Raw genomic sequence first — 15341 nt, 5'->3', positions numbered from 1 at the left:
CAGGTGTCTTTATGCAGCTAACGACCTCAAACAGGTGCATCTAATTTAGGATAATAAATGTAGTGGAGGTGGACATTTTAAAGGCAGACTATCAGGTCTTTGAGGGTCAGAATTCTAGCTGATAGACAGGTGTTCAAATACTTATTTGCAGCTGTATCATACAAATAAATAGTTTAAAAATCATATATTGTGATTTCTGGATTTTTTTTTTTAGATTATGTCTCTCACAGTGGACATGCACCTACAATGACAATTTCAGACCCCTCCATGATTTCTAAGTGGGAGAAATTGCAAAATAGCTGGGTGTTCAAATACTTATTTTCCTCACTGTATATATTTTTTTTTTTTTTTTTATTTTATATATATATATATATATATATATATATATATATATATATATATATATATATATATATATATATATATATATATAAACACACTGTGTGCCATCAATAAGTTTCCTCGCTACTAAATATTCCACAGTCAACTGTTAATGGTCTTATAACAAAGTACAAGCGATTGAGAACAACAGCAACTTAGCTTTGAAGTGGTAGACCACATAAAATCACAGAGTGGGTCAGCGGATGCTGACAGACATAATGCACAGGGGTCGCCAACCTCCTGCAGTTAATAGATACAGATCTCCAAACTTTATATGCCTTCAGATTAGCTCAAAAACAGTGCATAGAGAGCTTTATGGTATGGGTTTCCATGGTCGAGCAGCTGCTTCCAAGCCTTACATCACTAAGTGCAATGCAAAGCATCAGATGCTATGGTGTAAATTACACCGCCACTGGACTCTAGAGCAGAGTAGACGTGTTTCCTGGAGTAATGAATCCCTAAAGAACACCTATGGGATGAATTAGAGCAGAGACTGTGATCCAGACCTTCTTGCCCTCTGGATAAGGGTGTCTGCTAAATGCCGCAAATGTAAATGTAAATGTTGTCCAACATCAGTGTCTGACCTCACAAATGCGCTTCTGGAAGAATAGTCAAAAATTCCCATTAACACACTCCTAAACCTTGTGGAAAGCCTTTCCAGAAGAGTTGAAGCTGTTATAGCTGCAAAGGGTGGGCCAACATCATATTAAACTCTATGGATTAAGAATCGGATACAACTCGAGTTCATTTGCATGCGAATACTTTTGGCAATATAGTGTGTATATATATATCAGTAATGGGCGGTCAGGGCCAGCAAAGCCTTTTCTGCTGGCCTAAACACTATCAGAAGCACTGACCTACATTTACAACCTGTATTAAAAATATTTGTTCTATGAAATTGAATTAATTTATTCCCAACAGTTTATTATTTTCTCTTGGCTGCACTGCTTCCAGTATGTGTATGTGGATGATTTCTTTGGCCCAGAATAACATCAGTTTATTTCCATCTTCTGATTGGTTGGTCAGAGGGAAACTGTTACATACAAGTTTTACTGTCAAAACACGTCTGTAGCACTTTGCACAAATTAATATATCTGAGTTAGACCTTTTTATGCCTACAAAGGAAGATAAGTTGATTTGGTTTCAGACATACTTCAAAATAAATTTTTTAAGAAAAGCTAGACATCAAGAGGAAAGGTCGGCCAACCCCGAAGCTAGCAAACCCCTGGAGAGGGTTTGTTCGCCACTTCCAGACCAGTGAATACGAGTGGTGCCACTAGCTTACAGCCTCTGAGGAGAGGTGCAAATTAGGACTATGCATGTCTGGTAAATAGGTTGTATTTTATTTATTTCTTTTATGTTTTTGTTATGTTATTAGACAAATATTGATTCTGAACTGCTCCAGATGATGTGGGTGACACAGTTGCAGTTGTAATGTAGAGGTTTGTAGCTTGCTTTAGTAAAATTGTATTCACCCTCCATATTCAAAATGTCTCTGTCTCTGTAATGACACGCGTTGTTATATTGCATTTTTGTATTGTATTGATGGTTTCAATAATTGCGACATGATAGTGGTGGTTTTAAGAGGTGAATTAAGTCGGGTAAGTCCCAAGTGAAGGTCGCAGCTACGTGAAAGGCCCATTGGCAGTTATTCCAAACAGGGTGCAGGGTGGCACAAGTAGTTATTAGGTTTAGGGTCAATAGCTTTTTCACATTAGGCTAATTAGGTTTGGACAACATTTCTTCCCTTAATAAATTATATCTTTATATAAAAACTGCATTTTATATTTAATCGGTTTCTTTGTGTAATATTACAATTAACTTGATGATCTGAATCATTTCATTAATTGCATTTATATATATATATATATATATATATATATATATAACTAAATTCAAAACTAAAGTCCTTCGGCCAGCATGCTGAGAAGATCTCCCACTGAGCCTGTGATGTCTGCTTTACTGACTTGTTCTGTTTGGAAAACATGAAAAATGTGGTTTAGAATCCGCTTCTTTCTATGAGCTAATTAATTACAAATGTGAAATTCCATTATGCGTTCCTAATCACTGAAAATAAAAGAGACTTTTTAGCAGGGACTTTATAACATGGTAGTGTAGTAGTGGGAGACACAAAAAAAATACCAACAGACATGGACAAAAAATTCTAAAAAAAAAAATAAATAAATAAATAAAAATTTACCTCTAAGTCTATTGGGACAGAACATTAGCCAAGGAAAGCTCAATTTTAACACATTTGCTCACATTGTTAACTTCATCATTCCCTGTCAACAGAAAACATGTTGTCCCTCAATCTTTACTTTAATCTGTTAGATTTTATTTCTTAGGAACTCTAATACACTTAAAACTAAAGCTCACTAGTATTAGATTGCAAATTAAAAGCTAAATAACGTTTAGTCTTATTAACAGTAGCTTCCTGTGTCTGACATACACAACATATTATGAATACTAGAAAAAAAAAATCACTCATCATGTGAAGGTGCCATCTTGATGTTGCTGCTATCCAGCTGTTTTAGGATTTTAAGATCAATATCCAGCAAGTAAATTTACATTTTAGGTTTGCAGCATTGAAAATAATAAACAGTACACCAATATCCTAATAATACATTCAATTATAACTTTAATTTAAATTCTGTCTACTGTAGATTTAAACAGAAGGTATTTTATAGCCAGGAAAATTATTTGGCTCATTTGGAAAGCCTTTTGAAGAATATGTACTTAAAGCATATTCAAATACTAAAAGAACAGTATTAACCAACAAGCATATCTGATATGATTTCCATATTTTACGAAATGACAACTGTTCTATTGGATACACCCAGTAGAGTTTAGAATTATGTTTTTCTGTTTTCTGTATGACTTGTGAATGTTGGAGTCTTTTAACTTGTTTCTTTGCTGTAAAAAAAAATCCAACCGGACCCACATTCGGTTTCACTGATCCGTACTTATTAAAGCATCTTTTTACTTCCATTTCCCCTAGCACATAGTGTAATGTGATGTGATTCATTATAATCTGTATAATACACATAGCTTCCTTAGCTTCTAATCTCATCTCCTCCCCTTTCCAATCATTAGTCTGTTACCTAATGTGTGTACATGTTTTGAGCTTAGACATACTCTCTCTATTTAAATCCTGCTCTTAATGTCTTATTATATTTCTTCCTTGTTAAGTCTAATCCTTGTTTTCTGGGATGCACATTCAACTGTTTTATAAGAATTTTTCTTAAGGCTAAATCTGAATAGGTGAAAATTATTCACATTTAATACTCTCTTTGTGTTTGGTGTTAATGCATTCCTTAGACACGCTCTCTCTTTCTCACTCACTTGCATGCTTTTACTTCAGAACCCATGCTTGTGTAATCACAGGCCCTGAATAACAGTTTCTGATTGCTCATAATCCCTGATTGATTGCTGAGTAGCTTTTTGGGTGGGCAAGTGATTCACTTTGGTATGTGTGTGTGCGCGTGCGTGTGTGGTGGGGGAATACATGCATTCAGGCAGTAAAGCCATGCCAAATAGTCTGTGAAAATTAATTATGGTACAGTAGATGAAGGGTCATGTACAGTGTATAAGTGGGTGTAATGTGTAAGAGTAGGACTCACAGTCCAGCCTCCTCCGTCTGTGCTCATGTCGCAGTAGACCTGAAACCCCGCAGGGTAATGAGTGGGAAAAACTGAATATACGCCGTCTTCCCGCTGACCACTCGCAAGGATATCACTACAGTCACGCGGACGTGAGCCTGTGAGAGAGAAAAAGCGCGAGAGAAAGAGAGAACAATTTGGAATATTTGAATATACTTTGAATGTCTAACTTGCGGTCAGTTCAAATTATGTTATGTCTGTCAATTGTACAATATATTTATCATAAAAACTCTGTTTACACTACTGGAGAGGGCACCCATCATCAAGCCTGCTTCAATTCATAGTTATATTAAAAAGATCTCTTCCCTCTTGCATAGTAAATAAAAACAACCTTATAGTTATCAAGTTAATGGTAGCTCAGATAATACAACAGTAAAAAAAAAAAAACCAAGATAGTGTAGTTCATCACTTTAGAATCAGTTTTCCATGAAATTGAGTTTCACATTTTCTGCTTCCCAGATTGTTACTGCGTTCATAATCAGATGAGTAAAAGGCATTTACTCGGTTGTAGAGATCGTAATGTGCAGCTTGTGATATTACAACGTGGCATAAATTGCCTGTGGTGCATTGTGGGGATATGTGGAGTCTTATACCACAGGTAAGAGAATGAAACAAAAATAATACTAATTTGATGCATGTATGACACTAGCTGCTTTACTCTTATGGTTAGAGTACTGTAGTTGTAAAATGAATGTTTTTTATAGACTTGGCTATTCTCATGTCACAGCTGCAGTCTGCCTGATCTGTGTTTTTCTCAAGAGGGGTTTCTCTGTCTTCTCCAGTTTCCTCCCACCACCCAAAATCTGGTGGGTGGTTTGGCTCCAAAATAAATTGCCACTACTGTAGTTCTGCCTTCCAGTCACTGGCCGGTGATTCACAGCAACCCTGACCAGAATAAAGCCGTTTAATCTTCTTCTTCTTCTTTCGGCTGCTCCCATTAGGGGTCGCCACAGCGGATCATCCGTCTCCATACCACCCTGTCCTCTACATCTGCCTCTTTCACACCAACTACCTGCATGTCTTCCCTCACCACATCCATGAACCTCCTCCTTGGCCTTCCTCTTTTCCTCCTACCTGGTGGCTCCATCTTCAGCATTTTTCTACCAATATAATTCATGTCCCTTCTCTGCACATGTCCAAACCATCTCAATCTCGCCTCCCTCACCTTGTCACCAAAACATCCTACATGTGCTGTCCCTCTAATAAACTCATTTCTAATCTTGTCCATCCTCGTCACTCCCAACGAAAACCTTAACATTTTCAGCTCTGCTACCTCCAGCTCCACCTCCTGTCTTTTACTCAATGCCACTGTCTCTAATCCATACAACATCGCAGGTCTCACCACAGTCCTATAAACTTTCCCTTTCATTCTTGCAGATACCCTACTATCACAAATCACTCCTGTCACTCTTCTCCACCCACTCCACCCTGCCTGCACTCTTTTCTTTACTTCTCTAACACACTCTCCATTACTTTGCACTGTTGACCCCAGGTACCTGAACTCCTCCACCTTCTCCACCTCTTCTCCCTGCAACCGCATCACTCCACTGCCCTCCCGCTCATTCACACACATGTACTCTGTCTTACTCCTACTGACTTTCATTCCCCTTCTCTCAAGCGCATATCTCCACCTCTCCAGGCTCTTCTCAACCTGCTCTCTACTCTCACCACAAATCACAATATCATCTGCAAACATCATAGTCCAGGAAGACTCCTGTCTGACCTCGTCCGTCAACCTGTCCATCACCACTGCAAACAGGAAAGGGCTCAGGGCCGATCCTTGATGCAGTCCAACCTTCACCCTGAACCAGTCTGTCGTACCTACTGCACACTTCACTGCCGTCACACTGTCCTCATACATGTCCTGCACCACCCTCACATACTTCTCTGGCACACCTGACTTCCTCATACAATACCACAACTCCTCTCTCTGTACCCTGTTGTACGCTTTCTCTAAATCCACAAATACACAATGCAGCTCCTTCTGTCCTTCTCTATACTTCTCCATCAACATCCTCAAAGCAAATAAGGCATCTGTGGTGCTCTTCCTCGGCATGAAACCATACTGTTGCTCACAGATGGTCACCTCTTCTCTCAGCCTGGCTTCCACTACTCTTTCCCATAACTTCATGGTGTGACTGATCAACTTAATTCCCCTGTAGTTACTGCAGGTCTGCACATCTCCCTTATGCTTAAAGATCGGTACCAGCACACTCCTTCTCCATTCCTCAGGCATCCTCTCCCCTTCCAGAATTCTGTTAAACAATCTGGTTAAAAACTCCACTGCCATCTCTCCTAAACATCTCCACGCTTCTACCGGTATGTCATCTGGTCCAACCGACTTTCCATTCTTCATCCTCTTAATCGCTGCTCTCACTTCCTCCTTACTAATCCTATCTACATCCTGCTTCACCAACTCCACATCCTCCAATCTTCTCTCTCTCTGATTTTCCTCATTCATCAGCTGCTCAAAATACTCCCTCCATCTTCTCAACACACTCTCCTCACTAGTCAACACATTTCCCTCTCCATCCTTTATTGCTCTAACTTGCAGTACATCCTTCCCAGCTCGGTCCCTCTGCCTGGCCAATCGGTATAAATCCTTTTCTCCTTCCTTAGTGTCCAACCTCTTATACAGCTCCTCATATGCCTTTTCCTTGGCTTTCGCCACATCCCTCTTCACCTGCTGCCGCATCTCCTTGTACTCCTGCCTACTTTTCTCATCACTCTGTCGATCCCACTTCTGTTTTGCCAACCTCTTTCCCTTAATGCTCTCCTGCACTTCCTCATTCCACCACCACGTCTCCTTGTCTTGCTTTCTATTTCCAGATGTCACACCAAGTACTTTTCTAGCTGCCTTCCTCATCACTCCTGCAGTAGTTGCCCAATCATCCGGCACCTCTTCACCACCACCAAGCCCCTGTCTGACCTCTTCCCTGAACCTCACACTACACTCTTCCTCCTTCAGTTTCCACCATCTTATTCTTCTTTCAAACCTAACTTTCCTCCTCTTCTTCTTCGCCTCCAAAACCATCCTACAGACCACCATCCGATGCTGTCTAGCTACACTGTCCCCCGCCAACACCTTACAGTCTCCAATCTCCTTCAGGTTGCATCTCCTACACAGAACATAATCCACCTGTGTGCACCTTCCTCCACTCTTATACGTCACCCTATGATCCTCCTTCTTCTTAAAATACGTGTTCACCACTGCCATTTCCATCCTTTTTGCAAAATCTACCACCATCTGCCCTTCCACATTCCTCTCCTTAAAACCATACCTACCCATCACCTCCTCATCACCTCTGTTCCCTTCACCTACATGCCCATTAAAGTCTGCCCCAATCGCCAATCGTTCTTTCCTAGGTACACCATCTACCACTTCATCTAATTCACTCCAGAATCTTTCCTTCTCCTCCATCTCACAGCCAACTTGTGGAGCATAGGCACTGATGACATTTATCATCATCCCTTCAACCTCCACCTTCACGATCATCACCCTATCAGAAACTCTCTTCACCTCCACTACACTCTTACTGTACTCTTCCTTCAGAATCACCCCTACACCATTTCTCTTTCCATCCACACCATGATAAAACAGTTTAAATCCACCTCCAATGTTCCTGGCCTTACTCCCTTTCCACTTGGTCTCCTGAACACACAACATATCTACCTTTCTCCTCTCCATCATATCAGCTATCTCTCTCCCTTTACCCGTCATAGTACCAACATTTAAAGTACCAACCCGAACCTCTACTCTCCTACACTGCTCCTTTTCCTGCCGTCTCTGTAGACGTCTTCCTCCTCTCCTTCTCCTCCTTCGGCCAACAGTAGCCCAATTTCCACCGGTACCCTGTCGGCTAACGATACCTGTGGCGGTCGTTGTTAACCCGGGCCTCGACCGATCCGGTATGAAATTCTTATTTGTGATCCGCATATTTGATTTGGCACATGTTTTACGCTGGATGCCCTTCCTAACGCAACCCTCCCCATTTACCCGGGCTTGGGACCGGCACTAAGAGTGCACTGGCTTGTGCCCCCCTAATGGCTGGGTTAGAATAAAGCCGTTTAATGAAAAAAAAAATTTTTTAAATAACAGATTACACAAAACCTTTAATAATCTGATATTTAATTAGAAAATATAAATATTGCATATTATTTCATATAGCCATCTTGGATAAATGTAGTGTTTTTCTTTTGTTGTATGAAATAATTAAGTGTATAATTTTCTTATTATTATTATTGCATTTATTATTATGGGTACATTTTTCAGAAATAACATTTTTTCAGAAATATATAATATATATTTCTATATATACAGTGGAACCTTGACACTCGTGACCTCAATAGTTCACAACTTTTCATCTGGAACCGGACTAAGAGTAACTCTTAAGAGTAAATCTGATAGTTCGCGAGAAGCCGCGAATGGCTTGAAAGTTCGGAGTAATATTTCAAAACAGAGTTTGTACTAATAAATTTCATAAAAATGTTTGGAAAACACGAACTGTACAATTCCTCTTAAAAAATTTAATTATCAAAAGCAGAGTCAAAACCTCGCGATTTTTTGTTACTCGCGAGGGGTCATACAATGTAACTCCACGAGTATCGAGGTTGCACTGTGTGTGTGTGTGCATGTATATATATATATATATATATATATATATATATATATATATATACCTATATATATATATATATATATATATATATATATATATATATATATATATATATATATATATATATATAGAGAGAGAGAGAGAGAGAGAGAGAGAGAGAGAGAGAGAGAGAGAGAGAGAGAGAGAGAGAAAACAACAATCAAACAAATCAAAAGATGATAAAAGATGAGTGTAATGGCTTTAATGGACAAAAATATAGCCAAAACAAAAAGCTTTTACCATTAGAGCAGCCTTTGAAACGAGATCCTCTGACTGGAGCTCTCTGCAAGTCAGCTTTCACACGAGCCTTTAAGCCTCCATTCTCCTTCTGCATTGAGTTCAAGGCATCACTGACCGAGTTCACCACCTTTACCATGTTAACCTGGCTCTCTGAAAGCAGCTGGAAAATACACACAGAAAAACACACACACATGACAATGTGAGCCTGTGAAAAGATCAGCTCTCTATAGGTTTTGTTAACATAATTTAATTGATCTTATTGTTTATACCTTTAATGTGGGATTAGTGAATGTAGGACTGTGTGAAAGCTCAGCATGTGCTCTATCAGGTACATACTAAATCCTAGTTGTAGTCAATAGCAAAGGAGAAAAACTGTTTGGCAGAATCAGGAAATGATGCAAAGAATAGCCATAATCAAAAAACATTTCAAGTCAAAAGAGCACATGAAAACATACATATCTAAAAGAAGAAATAGAAAAAGAAAAGGTTTAATAAATATAGGGTACCATCATAACTTTGATGCTTTTAAATCCTATTACAGCCAAACCTGCAATTTTAAATATTCGATGTTGGGATGATGTTGGGAAATGTAATTACGTATCAAGTTATTGATGTCATATGATGTGTTGAACTTAACACATTTACCACATTTACATACTGATCACATGGTTCACAAATTGTACATTTGAAAATTCTTCTAAATGAGGCCCAAATCTCTTCCCATGGTGGCACTAGAGCATTGGAAGCACTTGGGCCAAATTTAATCAGAATGTACCACAACATTTTACCTGATGGTTCTACAGTATGGGTTGCCATATACTGTACACTCTACCCAGAAGAAGAAAAAGAATGAGGTAGAATAACAATATGGCACCTACACACTATCAGTGCTTGGCACCCTAATTAGCCTTCTATGTCTATGATTTATCATGAAAAACCTATTTTGCTGACTACAGCAGCCCTACTGCTGTGAATCTCAAACCCCAGTGAGAGTGTCATTCTTTCACCCAGGCTTGCCAGTGCACTAGCTTTAAGCTCTTTTTAGCTCTTAAAAATATGATGGCTCAACCACCCAATAGAGCGGCTTAACACTCACTGTCCTTTTCTTTTCCTTTTTTATCAATCTAACCCCTTTAGTACAAATGTTTGGAGCTCCAACACAATCATCTTGTTACTTGTTGTTGTTCTATCCTTATAATGGCAGGAAAAGCAGTGACTGGTCACTCTGAAGTCACAGATATCACAAGTTTACTGTAAGTATCATTTATGAGCAATCTAGCATAAAATAAGAAGCATGCAAACATGAAGACTTTACAGTTGACCTGTGGGAATGTCCATTAAGCTAGACATCATACATTCAACTAATAAAAATAAGTGAGAATTTTTCTATTAAAAAGGAATTACTACTAATAAAAAACACATAATAATAATAATAATAATAATAATTATAATAATAATAATAATAATAATAATAATAATATAATGGTATATTTAAATGCATATAATATATAAATGTAAATTTTTTTGTTCAATGTGTTCACAGTTGCACTTGACCATTTCATGTGTCACTAGATTGTTTAAATTAAGTTTTTTCTAATAGAATAAAATATTTCTAGTTAAGTTTTATCTCCGAAAATAATAAAGGTTTAAAATACTATACTGTAGGTACAATAAACCCATTGTGAATAAGTATATTGAGGAAAACACATACATATTTCCAGCAAAGGCAAAGCATCCAACTCTTTGGAGAAGTAGCATGTCATCTGTGTAAATGTTTCCAAAATCTATGAAAAAAAAAAGCCCAGCTGTTGTTGCATGGAAATGTCAGCAGCAATAAATCTACCCTGGATCCCTAAACTGTATGTTTTATACGGTATGTGCATTTATCAGATCCTGCAGAGACTTCAACCTGCTAAACGTGCGGAAAAGAGTAAGAGAGTGACTAAGTTATAAGCTGAGCACAAAAGGTGCACGAGATTATAAAAAAAACACAGGCAAAAGCTGCATATTTATACAGAGCAGTCTTCTGCTGTAGGTACGCAATTACTACACACACACACACACACACACACACACACACACGTAAAAATAGATTTTGACCCATTTTAAATGGAAAATATACTTGTGTGGGCGTGTGTCCAGTTATGCTGGGTGTGTCTTATTTTATATGATAAATAATCTGCCTCTACTTGACTAAAACTGCAGTATCTTTTTACAACGGAGAGGAGATGATGATGCAGGGTCTCTCTGCACACACACACACACACACACACACACACACACACACACACACACAAAATACAGTGCTAATTCTAGAAATGAGAATGAATGAACAAATTAACGCACAGTCAATCAGTCACTATAAATGGCCCTAACCATGTGGCTCCAATGCTGATCTGAGATTTCTACACCTTACAATCTATAGACTGTAATACAGAATGCCATAGAAAAACACAACCAATGTGTTAGCATTGTTAACGAGCAGGTATGTGGCCAGACACAATCAAGCTGACAGGAAGTCTATGGTACCTCCTCAATTCATAGTAAGAATAAAAGCATTTCATAATGTACATGTTAAAACCTTGAGGCGCATGGGCTACAACAGCACAAGAACACACTGGTTTAAGTTATATCAGCCAAAAACAAGCATGTATATAAATCTAAAAGGAATCTAAGTGAGACTATTGGTCTTATAAAACTGGATATATAAAGTTTGGAAAACATACCTTGCCTTTAACAAGCTTTAACACAGTGGCCCTATTTATGAACTTTGTATGCAGTTTATATCCATTCAAATGCATACATAACTTTTTTAATAAAGGTAAAGGCATGAATATATTTCTGCACACTCCTGACTATGCAAAATAACCATGTATTTTGCAGAGCTTCTGTCTCATGTATTGTCAATCATAGCATAATTGAGAAAATATTTGTATGTATATTGTGCGTACAATATGATACAGATGGAATGTAAAGTAAAATCAAAATAAGGCAGATTCAAATATTGCTTGCCTACATTTTTGGGGAGGGAAACCACTGGAAACTCTATGCTAAGAGAAAGGAATGGATTATCAGTTACCCAATATCCCCTGTGCAGTATTATTTATTCACTGTTTTAGGGCATTTTTTAGCTACAGATTCGTTTAAAAAACTGGAGAAGTTTCGGCATATCTCAACCAACGAAGAGTTGAATAATGACATGCTTTACCTTCATTCATATCAGTCACATTGTAATGCATTACATTTCCAAAAAGCCAGAAAAAGTGATGAATTGTCGTGCCATCTGAGAGTTTCTAAATGTAACTGGGAAAATAGAATGCACACCTATCCTCATAATATATATACTGTATATGTATTGAAACCGTGTCTAATAATTGCATAGACAAAACTAGAGCTAATTAAGTGCACCTCATGTAACAATGTCGTTAATTCATTGTCAATAAAAAAAAATAAATAAATGTAAAAAAAATTTTTATATATATATATATATATATTCTACAGTACCTACCTCTAAGTTATAAGATTGATATGACACACAAGAATACTGCAAAAGATGTTCTATAAAACAAATGCACCTGGCAAACTGTGTGTATTTATAATAGAAAATACAGAATACAGACATACACCTTATTGTGTTATAAGGACACAAATATGTACATATTATATATTAAATTAAGGTTTTGTTTTCAAATTATATGGGAAAGAAATCTTAAAATTATAAATGGTTCATGAAAAATCTTAACAACTTTTTTGGAACTGTTTTAAACTTTCCTCACAATATCCAGATTTTTTTTGAAGTCTGTCTTGTAAATGTTCTTGTAATATACATATTTATATATGTATATAATTTCTCCCAAAAGTTATTTCTCTACATTTTATAGCATTTCTGTCAGGTATGCTGCTGCTGCTGCACTACAGAGTGAAACTCCAATTACATTGGAGTTTCTATCCAATCAAATTTCAGCTATCACATCATGTATTGCCATAAGGCCAGCATTGTGAGCACTGCAGGGTATTTTAGTATAAACTGCATGTTGAGTGAAGCTGTTACTTTAACCAATCGGACTGCAATTTGGCCACTCCAAGGCTCTCTCACAGGTGCCAGAACACACCGGAATTTTCACATCTTTTGATTGGATAGTCAGAGCATCTGATTGTCAGACTCGCAAACTGCATCTGCTGCAAAGCTCAAATAGATTTTTGTGGATTTAATAGCTGTTTCTTCATTCCAGAATGGCTGACAGAGGTGGAGAAATTGATTTGGTCGCAGATACACTTACAAGAACATTTACAAGACAGACTTCAAGAAAAGCTGGACATTGTGAGGAAAGCTTAAAACAGTTCAAAAAAAGTTGTTAAGCTTTTTCATGAACCATTTATAATTTTAAGATTTTTTGCCCATATAATTTGCAAACAAAACACTAAATCTGCCTTAATTTAAATTCCCTAGGAAAACCATATTTTTATATATATATATATATATATATATATATATATATATATATATATATAGTATGTACATATTCATAACTTCAACACAGTCTGTATTCTGTATTTTCTATTATAAATACACACAGTTTGCCAGGTGCATTTGTTTTATAGAACATCTTTTGCAGTATTCCTGTGTGTCATAGCAATCTTATAACCTAGAGGTAGGTACTGTAGGATCATTGTCACTGTCATGCCTCTTATAATGTGCCTCACTGAATCATGTCACCTTGACCTTTACAGTAGCCCAGTAGCTAAAGGGGTCGGGAACAATATGATCATAAAAAGCATACTGAATATCACGGCTAACAAGGCCTAAGCCTAGAAATAGGACAGAAAAATAGACCAAAAAAGAGGACAACTTGTTCTGCATTGACATTTTTCTTTCTTTGTTAGCTCTTACTCAGAAGAATTTAGCATAAATGAGAAGCAAACAATTGTGAAGGATATTTTTGTAGGTTTGCGTTCACAGTCACATAGTCACAAACAAGTTCCAGCATGAGAATGCCTCCTACACAAAACAAAGTCTTTAAAAACATTATCTGACAAACTAAGAGAGAAAGAACTCATGTTTTCAGGCCAGATTCCTGATCTCAACTCCACTAAGAAGACTTTGAAATCATTTGGAGCATTGAATACACCCTCAAACCTCTCGTACAAAATCTGTGCCAATATGTTGGTACATTAGGCAGATACATTTCTAAGCTAGTATTGTGTTCATAGGACTTAAAAGGTATTTGTTTAAATAAATGTGATCATAAAACCAGGGGAAAAATTGGGCATTTTTAGCAGTAAGGAGTCTCCCACAGTGGTGCTCAAAGTGCCTGGATGAATTGTCTCCAGTGTAGAAATTTGTGTCAATCTAAAGTTGTGCATTTAGTGTTGCCTGTTTGAGTCTGAAGCTTTACTTTCCACCAGATTGCAATGAGATTAGAGCAAAGGCATTTTTATTTTTTTTTATCATTTCAATCAGTAGTTTCACAAGGTGGATAAACAAATTGATTAAATAGTGAAGAGTGACAGACTCTTTGATCTTATTCTAGAGCAAAATCTGTCACCGAGAACCAGAATGAGACTTGGCTCAAATTATTGTATTATGGCATTAGACACAGCCATTAAAAACTTTCTGAGGGTAAAAATTTATGTCTAAACTATTTATTTGTTGATCTAAAATGCCTTTCAGTAAGTTTAAACATTTTATAAATCTTGTATAGAACATACTTAGTATTATTGCTATGCACTTCAAATTGCAATGATAAATGTGAACATAAAAATCTTTTTTTTTTTTGTTTGTTTAGTTTTTTTGCCAAATAAGGCAATTTAATAAAACGGTATGCCTTGTATAGCCAAATATAGCTGAATTATAGTATAGCTAAATCAATGCAACCTGGAATGTAAGAGGTCACATACAAGAACTTTATACTTTTAATATGTATAAGATTTAATTAATATGTATAAGATAAAAAAAAAAAAAGATTTCAAGCAGCATAAATTCTTGTTCTCATATTTGTGGTATGAAGGATCCCCCATCCTTGCAACAAAGGCCTATACAAACTGTTTAGAAAAAGTGCATTCCAGAGAGATAAACCTGAACATTAACACACAGGCCATTAACTTTGTTTACAAATCTAAAAAAGTAATTTAGGTTGTAATATTGTATATCGCCCTCTGTTGCACAGATGCTGTATAGTGATTAACAGCTCTCTAATCTCTTTTTGGCACCGGGTTATGTGAGTGCAGCAGGGTAAATCAATCCCAGTTTGCCAGAAACTGGCATAAGATGCAGGGGGTGTTAATCCAAAATGATACTTTTGAGTGTTGATAATTCACTTAACATTTGGTAGCACCACACATGCAATTCCGATTTATGTTTAGCCAAAAAAAGTATAAAACTACTACAGGATGTAGCATGGCA

At 37.1% G+C, this 15341-nt stretch overlaps 1 protein-coding gene across 2 annotated transcripts in view; it reads right to left on the bottom strand.

Moving 5' to 3' along the window:
- fibcd1b (fibrinogen C domain containing 1b) overlaps window positions 1-15341 on the bottom strand; it is a 164755-nt gene that overhangs the window by 76072 nt on the left and 73342 nt on the right. For both annotated transcript variants that reach the window (XM_083531929.1, XM_083531930.1), the window contains 2 exons: window positions 8939-9098; window positions 4002-4138 (listed from right to left, as the gene is read on the bottom strand). In XM_083531929.1, the coding sequence (XP_083388055.1) occupies window positions 4002-4138; window positions 8939-9098 (297 nt within the window). The remainder of the gene's footprint in view (window positions 1-4001; window positions 4139-8938; window positions 9099-15341) is intronic.

This window comes from Silurus aristotelis (assembly GCF_946808225.1).
Source record: "Silurus aristotelis genome assembly, chromosome: 26".
Taxonomy (NCBI): domain Eukaryota; kingdom Metazoa; phylum Chordata; class Actinopteri; order Siluriformes; family Siluridae; genus Silurus; species Silurus aristotelis.
The sequence above is the reverse complement of the archived record's forward strand: the minus strand, read 5'-3'. Positions and strand labels throughout refer to the sequence as shown.